The following is an 11,565-nucleotide window of genomic DNA, read 5'->3' as shown; positions in this document are numbered from 1 at the left end:
AGACTACATGCTTGTGTATGGATCTAGGGTTTTGATCCTTACTAGATACACGGATTCTGACTTTCAGAACTAATAAAGACTCTCACAAGTCCATGTCACGGTTGGTCTTTACTCTTAACGGAGGAGCTGTAATGTGGCGAAGCACTAAGCAGGGGTGTATTGCTGATTTCACTATGGAGGCGAAGTATGTAGCGGCTTGTGAAGCTGCTAAGGAGGTCATCTGGCGCAGGAAGTTCTTGACAGATTTGGAAGTTGTTCCAGATATGTCTAGGCCCATTGCCCTCTATTGTGATAATAATGGGGCAGTGTCGAACTCCAACGAGCCTAGGAGTCATAGACTGGACAAACACAAACACATAGAGTGAAAGTATCATCTAATATGCAAGATAATGCATCAAGAGGACGTTATCGTCATGAAGATCGCTTCGGAGCACAATGTTGCTGACCTGTTTACGAAGGCTCTCACGACTACAGTGTTTGAGGGTCACCATCAGAGCATAGGTCTACAGGATCGCCCGCGGCTGGACTAGGGAAAGTAGGAGATTTTCTTGTACTGGGATTTTATGCCCTAGTTTATTGTTTTATATTAGTTTTATGTACACCCCACTTCGCTTTAGGACAAATGGGAGATTGTTGGGGTTGATGCCCTAAAGTCTCGTGTCCTGTAGTTTGTAAACAGTTTGTATGAACACTTCTGTTGTATAATATATGATATTTACTTCACATCTTGATTTTGCTTAGTTGTACATTTTATTTGCTTTACCACAAACCGATAAACATAAAATCTCTGGTTATCTATATGTAACTTAAGCATGTATGTGGTGACATACAAGTGGATCATGTCTTGGATTATAACCAAAATGGTCTATAGTATATGGATATAAAAGGGAAACCTTATCCTGGTAACACTGCGGATGCGACCCACTTTGTGGAATGGTCACAAGTGTTGTGACTTGTCACAGATGGTCTGATCCTGATCATTCGTTAAAGAACATGGGAACGGAGGCATACTATACAAAGAGTTTGGATAAGACTTGACAATGAAGTGTTAACATCTCGTTGTATAAAACCATTCATGACAGAGACTTCACTTCACTAGGATGATCATAGGTAATATGACCTCAATCCTGAGTGAGTTAGGAACACCTACCATTAAAGGCGATCCTTTGATTTGTATGGGTGCGAGTGGCCAGGTCACCGGTTCAAACCTACCATTTTGGGGATTCATCTTATTTGGGAGCTGGGAACTCAGTTACATGAGATGGAATTCACTCCTTCCCTAAAGTAGGGGCAAGTAGATAGATAGCTCTCTTAAGGGTTTATTCTAGGGCTTGAACGATATGGCGCCACACACCTTTTCTTGGCCCGAGAGTGTTCAGACCTAGTTGGACTATGTTTTATTGATCATTAGAGGAATCAGTGGTACTTAAGGAGTGGGATGTAATTATAGGGGCAAAACGATAATTGGCCCGACTGTACTTATGAGCATCTGTGAAGGGTCATCGTACTCATGATTTGTTATATCTGATGGACATAAAAATATATTTGTGGTAAGAAGAGTTCAACTGCTGATCTTTAGTTGAATGTCTGACAGTTAACGGATGGTGGATCTCGTTGCTAAAGAGTTTAGTCAGCTATTCACGTACCATTGGAGCTTCGAGCGACAAGTCCATAAGGTCCCGTAGGTAGTTTGGATAAAGTTGAGAATCAATTTTTGGGTCAGTTTCAAATGTTTAAATTGACAAGAGGGAGTTCGATTATATATGATATAATTGACTGAATGTATGAGATACATTATTTTGGATGAAATTAGATATAAATATGATTTACATCAAGTGGAGGAGAAATTACTATAGTAGATATATGATATCAAACCATAGGGTAAGAATATAATATGATTATATTCATTTATTACTTAAATCGTTAACTATGTGATAATTGCCTGAAAACTTCTCCTCAATCATGCATTAGTGGGAAAATCAGTATTCGGTTATTGTAATTGAAGAATAAAATGAAAATTTGTTTCATTTTGCAAAGGGTTCGAAAAAATCGCTCAAGGTGTCAAAACGTATCGATCGCTTAGCTGGGAGCCTATACGATAGGGCCCTATCGCTTAAATGATCGCACACCCCGCATCTAAATGATCGCACGCAGTCTCTAAACGATCGCTTACCGTGCTGAGTTTTCTAAATGATCGCTTACTAAATACTAGACGATCGCTTAGTAAAACCTTCACGATCGTGTAGCTTTCTCTAAACGATAAGCATCTGCTATACGATAGCCTTCTCCCACTTGCTTATCGTTCTACACGATCAGCCCTTTCCTCCTTCCACTACAAATTTAACAAAGACCATGCTTTGGATTCTCACTCCGATAATACCAAGGGCTCTAAGTGGTGGTGTCGTCCCTGCTTCTGCTTGTTCGTGCATTGCCCTTCATGTAGATGATCTTGTTGTTGGTAGCCGACTGTTTGTTGGGTTATCATAGTGCTAAGTTATTAAACAATGTTGGATTGCGTTCATAAAAAATGATAAATTGCGTCCATTAAGCATAAATTCTATAATATTGCGGTCGCATGCGTCAGCACATTGGAACTATTGATTTTTGTATTTTCTTGTGCAGAATATGCGTTAACGCAATACAAAGAATGCGATCATATCAATACATCGGTCGAGCGCAACTTCACTGCAAGACTTTGTCTTGATCTTGCTCGCAAACATCCACCCAAGAAGAATCATTGCAGCATGGTGGGCGCATGTAAACCCCGAATTCTAGGTTTCTTAGATAAGCATGTTTAGCCAAACAAATGTTATATTACATATTTATTAAGTAGCAATTCATGTTTATTTATAGGAATTATGAAGGAAGGGAAGGAAAAACTTATTAAATGAGGGGTGACGTGGCAGTTAACCCTTGAACTCGGGAGGTGGCAAGAAGATTAAATGGCAACGGAACTTCGAAAGCTTGGTTTTGGCAATTGGCATGAGCAAATTTAGTGAAATCAGTGCCATTTGAAAGCTGGGAGAATCTAGTTTTCGAGGATCTCTTGCCGAAGAAAGATTGCAGAAGGAGAAGAACAAGAAGTGAAAAAAATGTAGAAGAGGCAGAATCTCGAGTTAATCAGGGCTTGAGGTGAAGATTGGAAGCTCTAGGCCAAACTATAAGGAATGTTTGGCTGAAATTTGAAGGTAATCTAAACATGTTTGTAGAAGGAAGTTCCTGCAAAAGAGGTCTGGATTTTGAGTTATGAATTTTTGAAGTTGTAACAGAGAATCTATGCATAAGCAGACAGCTATTTGGGAAGAACAAGAAAACAGCTCACCGTGGAGAGTTATAACGAGATATGGAGAATAAGGATCTGGCTTATGAAGGAAATATCATTGATTTTGTGATGAGAATCTCGCTCTAGAATGAAATCTCACTAGAAATTGGGCTAAATCTCGCTGGTAAGGTGAGTATTGCTAGGATGAAAGTTTGCCAGGAAAAGCTTGATCTCGTTCAGGAGAATGAATTCGCTCATGATGAGTATCTCGCTAGTAAATCTGTCTTTGTTGATAAAAGTTCCATTAGTAAATGAACTATTTGAGGTATTTTGGTAAGAATTCTGTGTAGTTTAATCGGGAATTATGTCCTTTTCAAGCCAAGAAGGGCTAAGAGAGGCGTATAACCCGTTAAGAGCCCCGACGAGCAGTGCGTGACTAAATGAACTTAATGCTTTCAATACTTATGCATATAAGGCCAAGTAAGTAGTAGTGATGCTAATGATGAATTTATACTCCCTCAAGCAAAAAATGTTTAACGAATAGCTTAACGTATCTCTCCCGACTTGTATATGTTTAACACAGGCCAAGGTATGTTGTGAAATTATTACAAAAGTTAAGCTTCTAATGTTGAAATATGCTTCCTAGAGGAAGGCTATGATAGAATGAGTTCTTGTGTAAATGACATGCAATGAACCTTAAATTGATACAACGAAATAACTCGATACTAAAGGACATGGAGAAGGTATCTGGGTAATAGTACCTAATGTATTGACGGTACTTAAAAAACTCCATGAGAGACCGATGTATGGGTCTCTTGGCCGGTACCTAAGGTATTGACGGTACTTAGAAAACTCCACGTGCACGTAGGTAGTTCTGAATGAGAGACCGAAGTATGGGTCTCCTAGGCCATGCACCACCAAAAGGAGGGCTAAGTATGGGTCTCTTGTTCGGTAATAGATGTTGGGAGCTAGAGCGTTGTAGGCTCGTTCTCAACTAAGGAATAATGATGTTTAATGATGTCTAAGAATGGTTTAAAGCTATATTTAGAGACAGTTGCCTGAGATACTCATTAGTATATTACATGTTTATAGTGATGTAATGCATGATGTAATACGATTCTATAGTCACTCACTGGGCTACTAGCTCACAGATTTTCTGTGCTTTCCTTTTTCAGGTAGCTGTCAAATTCCTCAGGGTTGATCCTGCTGCTGCTTGCCACTGAAAGACTTGGCTTATTAAGAAGACTTAGGTTGATGATCTGTTTATGTACACATGTTTTAAGAGGGACTAAGGCTTTGTTAGAGTTGTTTGGGCCCATCTGTGGATATTTTTTTTCCCCTTAGGTGTTATGTCATGGTTGTATGCATGTGTTTTAGAACCTTAAAGAGGCATACTATGTGCATACATTGTTAATGTTTAATAGGTTGGCATTTAGATTAGAAGGCTAAGGTGGTGAATGCTGGCAGCAGGGCTAGTAACTACAGCGGTCATATCCTCTTTCAGATTAAAAGGGTAATCTGGGAGGGGGTGTGACAAGTTGGTATCAGAGTATAAGATTTTGGGAATGAGAGGGGAAGTTCATGCATAAGTCTAAGTTCCTAATTGTGAGTCTCTAACATGTGTACATTGTAATAAGTGAAATTCCGAGGCAAAGTGGCAGACAGAGTAAGCAGACAGGTGGCAGGAATACTGACCCTACCAATAGAGGCCTGGAGGTTAAAAAGATCCCACCGGGTGGGAAAAGGAAGGTGAATGATCCAGTGGGTCAGGAAACGACGTCTGAGGGAAAGTCTAGTTCTCCACAGGCAAGGGCAAATTCTAAGCTAGAAGATGTAGTTTTTGACATGATAGTGCAGAGGTTAGCAGCCAGTGTGGGCTCAGTATGAGCCGACCCAGGGAAGAAAATGGTATTGAGAGGTTTAAAGCCCTAGAGGCTGTGACATTTGAAAGTACAACAGACCTAGCTGAAGTCGAGCTATAGCTGGATGTAGTTGAAAAATGTTTCAATGTTATGAGTTTTCCAGAGGACAGGAAAGTAGGGCTAGCCACCTTCCTATTACAGAAAGGAGCAAAGAAATGGTGGAAAGTGATATCTGTCAGACGAGCCATTACAGATGCGATGTTATGGCCTGAGTTCAGAAAGGCCTTTGAAGACAAGTACTACCCTAGCTCGTTTCAAGATGCGAAAAGGGATGAGTTTCTCAAACTAACACAGGGAATGGTGTCAGTGGCAGATTATGAGCAGAAATTTACAGAGTTATCGCAATATGCCCTACCGATTATTGCTAAGGAAAGAGATAGATGCAGGAAGTTTGAACAAGGTTTAAGGAAAGAAATTAGAACTCCGGTGACGTCTACGGCTAATTGGCTACACTTTAACCAGTTAGTAGAAACAGCAACATCAGCCGAGCGGAGTTTGGCAGATGATGAGCAGTTGCCAAGGGGCAGTGAGGCAGTAGTAGGGCCTAGAGAAAGGGGATCCCGACCTCCAGTTGGAAGTCAGACTAGTGGAAGTCAATTTAGGGGAACAAGTTGGCAGGAATCCAATAAAAGGAAATCGAGACCCTCGGCCAATGCAGTTAGCCGACCAGAGATGCCACGAGCTGGTGAGTTGATAACCAGCACAGACAGGAAACTGATGTGCCCTAATTGTGCCAAGAGGCATCCTGGAATATGCTATAATAACAGAGGTGTATGTTTTCAATGTGGACAGGTAGGGCATTTCAAGAGAAATTGTCCACAGGTGAACAAGGACGCCCCAACAGCACAATAGACAACCTCCCAGATAGTTAACCAACCAAAGGGCATTAGAAATCATGGTGAAGGGTCAAGTGGTGCCAAGCAGAAGAATGTCGTAGGTCAACCCTAACAATAAGGGCGAGTGTATGCCGTGACACACCAGGAGGCAGCGGAGTCTTCGGATGTTGTGATTGGTAATGTTATATTATGTGTACAGTCTGCTTATGTTTTATTTGACCTTGGTGCCATACATTCATTTATATCTAGCATGTTTGCATCTAGTATGGATAGGTTGGTTAGGCCTATACCTGAAGAGTTATATATATCCACCCCTTTGAGAGATGTGATAATAGTAGATAAATGTTATAATCATTGTGAGATACTGATTAATGGTCAGGACTTTTATGTTGATTTACTTCCCTTGGAGCTGTTAGAGTTTGATGCTATTCTTGGGATTGATTTTCTAAGCAAGTATCATACTTCAATGGATTGTTACGAGAAGAAGGTAGTGCTCAGAAAATCAAATGGCGAGGATGCAGTACTAGCAGGAATCAAAAGATTAACTGCGGGGAATCTGATATCAGCAGTGAAAGCTAGGAAGCTGCTGAGCAAGGGATGTAAAGCCTATTTGGCTCACGTAGTGGTTGCTTAAGGGAAAGAGCTGAACCCAAAAGATTTCCTCGTGGTAAATGAGTTTCGGGATGTATTTCCTGAGGAATTATCAGGATTGCCACCCAACAGAGAGGTGGAGTCACTATTGACTTAATTCCAGAAACAACTCCTATATCGCAGGCACCGTATAGAATAGTGCCAACTGAGTTAAAAGAATTAAAGGCTCGGCTACAAGAGTTAATTGACAAGGGATACATTCGACCTAGTGTATCGCCTTGGGGAGCTCCGGTGTTATTTGTAAGGAAGAAGGATGGGACACTTAGATTATGTATCGACTATAGGCAGCTGAATAAGGTAACAATTAAGAATAAATATCCATTACCGCGTATTGAAGATTTGTTTGATCAGCTAAGAGGAGCCACGGTGTTTTTGAAGATAGATCTGAGATCGAGTTATCATCAACTGAAGGTGAAGGAAGCTGACATTCCTAAAACCGTATTTAGAACAAGATATGGACATTATGAATTTCTAGTAATGTCATTCGGACTGACAAATGCCCCTGTGGTATTCATGGATCTTATGAACAGGATATTCCATCCCTACTTGGACCAGTTCGTGATAGTATTCATTGATGATATATTAGTATATTCTGGCAGTAGAGAGGATCATACAACCCATCTAAGGATAGTATTGAAAACGTTGCGAAATAGACAGTTGTATGCTAAGTTCAGTAAATGTGATTTTTGGTTAGACCGAGTTGTATTTATCGGGCATGTTGTTTCAGTAGATGGTATCAGTGTAGATGCCCAAAAGACAGAAGCAATAGTTAATTGGGAACGACCCATGACTATTTTAGAGATACGCAGTTTCCTAGGTTTGGCAGGTTATTACTAGAGGTTTGTGGACGGTTTCTCTAAGATAGCCCTTCCATTAAAGAACTTGACCAAGAAAGGCGTAAGGTTTGAATGGTCGTCGGAGTGTGAGCATAGTTTTCAGGAGCTTAAACAGGCACTAGTATCAACGCCAGTACTTACCTTGCCTGTTCCAGGTAAGGAATTTGAGATTTATTGTAACGCATCCCGACAAGGATTGGGATGTATGTTGATGTAAGATGGGAAGGTGATTACATATGCCTCTCGTCAACTTAAGAAGCACGAGAGCATTTATCCTACGCATGATCTGGAGCTGGCAGTAGTTGTTTTAGCTCTAAAGTTTTGGAGACATTACCTATTTGGAGAGCGCTGCAGAATATTCACATATCATAAAAGCTTAAAATATATCTTTGATCAAAAGGAGTTGAATCTAAGACAAAGAAGATGGGTTAAATTGATCAAAGATTATGACTGTTCCATCGAGTACCAACCTGGTAAGGCTAATGTTGTAGCAGATGCACTAAGTAGGAAATCCTAAGGACGCAAGGCCATTATTGGTTCAATAAGAGGAATTCTATTGCAAGAGTTAAGGAATTCTAGAACCGCCTTATCAATGGAACCGTCAGGAGGAGTGATAGCTACATTTCAGGTAAGGCCTACCCTAGTAGAAGACCTTAAGTAAGATCAGTTGAAAGACCCTGACCTTCAGAAGGTTGTTGATGATGTAAGTAAGAGAATCAGAGTTGACTTTCAACTGAGAGCAGATAATGTACTAGAGAAGGAGGGAAGAATGTGTGTGCCTAGTAAGTTATAGCTTAAGCAAGCCATTCTGGAAGAAGCACATAGTTTCGTGTATGCTATGCATCCAGGGAGCACCAAGATGTATAGAACTTTGAAGAGATCTTACTGGTGGCCTAGGATGAAGAGAGACATAGGAGAATATGTGGATCGATGTATAGTTTGTCAACAAGTGAAACCTGAGAGACAATGACCAGCAGGATTACTGAATCCACTCCCAGTGCCCGAGTGGAAGTGGGAGCATGTGACAATGGACTTTCTATTTGGATTGCCGAGGATGCCCTTAGGATACGACGACATTTGGGTAATAGTCGATAGACTAACTAAGACAGCCAAGTTTATACTAGTAAAAGTTACGTTCACACTAAACCGTCTAGATAAGATTTATGTGGATAGGATAATCAGTCAATATGGAGCCCCAGTGTCGATAGTGTCAAACCTAGACTCGAGATTTACTTCAAAATTCTGGCCTAGTCTACAAAAGGCTATGGGCACCAAACTACATTTCAGTACGGCTTTTCATCCACAAACAGATGGGCAGTCGAAAAGAACTATACAGACACTGGAAGATATGTTGAGGGCTTGTTTATTACAATTCAAAGGAAGTTGGGATATGCAATTGCCATTGATTGAATTTTCATATAACAATAGCTACCATTCTAGTATTGGAATGGCTCCTTATTAAGCGTTGTACGGTCGACCTTGCAAAACCCCAGTATGCTGGAATGAAGTCGGAGAGTGAAAATTAGTGGATCCAGAATTAGTTCAACAAACAACAGAAAATATGAAGCTTATTAGGGATAATCATAAGGCAGCTCGCGATAGACAGAAGATCTACGCTGATAAGCGAAGAATAGAACTAGAATTTGAAGTCAGAGATTGGGTATTTCTTCGGCTGTCCCCATGGAAAGGAATTCTCTGGTTTGGGAGAAAAGGGAAGTTAAGTCCACAATACATCAGACCATATGAAATTGTGAAACGAGTTGGTCCAGCAGCTTATAGGTTGCAGTTGCCGATGGAGCTAGCTCGTATTCACAACGTATTTCATGTGTCAATGTTAAGAAGACACGTGCCTGATCCTATGCACATACAAACAACACAACTAGTACACCTCAAAGAAGATTTATCTTACGAGGAAGAGGCCATCGAGATTTTAGACATAAAAGACCAAGTACTCAGAAATAAGACGATTTCTTTGGTGAAGGTACTATATCATAATCATGGAATCACGGAAGCAACCTGGGAACCTGAAGAGAAAATGAGGAAGAGATATCCTTAACTTTTCAAATGGCATATCAGGTAAATTTCGAGGACGAAATTTCTTTTAAGGGGAAAATGATTGTAAACCCTGAACTCTAAGTTTCCTAGATAAGCATGTTTAGCCAAAGGAATGTTATATTACATATTTATTAAGTAGCAATTCATGTTTATTTATAGGAATTATGAAGGAAGGGAAGGAAAAACATATTAAATGAGGGGTGACATGGCGGTTAACCCTTGAACTTGGGAGGCGGAAGGAAAATTAAAAGGCAAAGGAAATTCAAAAGCTTGGTTTCGGCAATTGGCATGAGCAAATTTAGTGAAATCAGTGCCATTTGAAAGCTGGGAGAATCTAGTTTTCGAAGTTGTCTTTCTGGAGAAAGATTGTCGGAGGAGAAGAACAAGAAATGAAGAAAGTGTAGAGGAGGCAAAATCTCGAGTTATCAGGGCTCGAGGAGAAGATTGGAAGATCTAGGCCAAACTATAAGGCATTTTTGGCTGAATTTTAAGGTAAAAGAGGTAACTCAATTCTAAACATGTTTGTAGAAAGAAGGTCCTGCACTTTCTTTCAAATGGTGAAGAAAGTGAAGAACAGAGAATCTATGCATAAGCAAATGGCTGCTTGGGAAGAACAAGCAAACAGCTCACCGTGGAGAGTTATAGCGAGATACGGAGAATGAGGATCTGGCTTATGAAGGAAATCTCGTTGATTTTGTGATGAGAGTTTCGCTCTAGAAGGAAATCTCGCTAGAAATTGGGCTGAATCTCGCAGGTAAGGTGAGTATCGCTATGATGAAAGTTTTCCAGGAAAAGCTTGATCTCGATCATGAGGATCTGACTCATGAGGATCTCGCTCATGAGAATGAATTCGCTCATAATGAGTATCTCGCTAGTAAAGCTGTCTTTATTTCTGAAAGTTCCATTAGTAAATGAACTATTTGAGGTATTTTGCTAAGAATTCTAAGTAGTTTAACCGGGAATTGTGTTCTTTCAGGCCAAGAAGAGCTAGGAGAGGCGTATAACCCGTTAAGAACCCCGACGAGCAGTGAGTAACTAAATAAATTTAATGCTTTCAATACTTATGCATATAAAGCCAAGTAAGTAGCAGTGATGCTAATGATGGATTTATACTCCCTCAAGCAACAAATTGTTAATGAATAGCTTAACGTATCTCTCTCGGCTTGTATATGTTTAACACAAGCCAAGGTATGTTATGAAATTATTACAAATGTTAAGTTTCTAATGTTGAAATATGCTTCCTAGAGGAAGGCTGTGATAGAATGAGTTCTTGTTTAAATGACATGCAATGAAACTTAAATTGATGCAACGAAATAACACGATACTGAAGGACATGTAGAAGGTATCTGGGTAATAGTACCTAAGATTTGACGGTACTTAGAAAACTCCATGTGCACGTAGGTAGTTCTGAATGAGAGACCGAAGTATGGGTCTCCTAGGCCATGCACCACCAAATGGAGGCCGAAGTATGGGTCTCCTTTTCGGTAATAGACGTTGGGAGCTAGAGTGTTGTAGGCTCATTCTCAACTAAGTAATATTGATATTTAATGATGTCTAAGAATGGTTTAAAGATATATTTAGAGACAATTGCTTGAGATACTCATTAGTATATTTACATGTTTATAGTGATGTAATGCATGATGTAATATGATTCTATAGTCACTCACTGGGCTACTAGCTCACAGATTTTCTGTGTTTTCCTTTTTCAGGTAGCTGTCAGATTCCTCAGAGTTGATCCTGCTGCTGCTTGCCATTGAAAGACTCGGATTATTAAGAAGACTTAGGTTGATGATCTGTTTATGTACACATGTTTTCAGAGGGACTAAGGCTTTGTTAGATTTGTTTGGTCCCATCTGTGGATATTTTTTTTCCCCTTAGATGTTATGTCATGGTTGTATGCATGTGTTTATATAATAATTTGTAGAACCTTAAGGAGGCATACTATATGCATACATTGTTAATGTTTAACAGGTTGGCATTTATATTAGAAGGCTAAGGTGGTG

The 11,565-nt window shown here is 40.0% G+C and overlaps 2 protein-coding genes across 2 annotated transcripts; both read left to right on the top strand.

Moving 5' to 3' along the window:
- The first annotated feature begins 5,274 nt into the window (after positions 1-5,274).
- Positions 5,275-7,508, top strand: LOC120080946 (uncharacterized). Its single transcript, XM_090315183.1, has 3 exons — positions 5,275-5,976; positions 6,400-6,639; positions 6,795-7,508. The coding sequence occupies exons 1-3, from the start codon at positions 5,275-5,277 to the stop codon at positions 7,506-7,508; spliced, it is 1,656 nt and encodes a 551-aa protein (XP_090171309.1).
- A 1,560-nt stretch (positions 7,509-9,068) lies between these two features.
- LOC120080947 (uncharacterized) lies at positions 9,069-11,319 on the top strand. Its single transcript, XM_039035631.1, has 2 exons — positions 9,069-9,488; positions 11,272-11,319. The coding sequence occupies exons 1-2, from the start codon at positions 9,069-9,071 to the stop codon at positions 11,317-11,319; spliced, it is 468 nt and encodes a 155-aa protein (XP_038891559.1).
- Positions 11,320-11,565: the final 246 nt, after the last annotated feature.

Source organism: Benincasa hispida, chromosome 7 (assembly GCF_027475165.1).
Source record: "Benincasa hispida cultivar pf3 chromosome 7, pf3_genome.v1.1, whole genome shotgun sequence".
Lineage (NCBI taxonomy): Eukaryota > Viridiplantae > Streptophyta > Magnoliopsida > Cucurbitales > Cucurbitaceae > Benincasa > Benincasa hispida.
The sequence above is the reverse complement of the archived record's forward strand: the minus strand, read 5'-3'. Positions and strand labels throughout refer to the sequence as shown.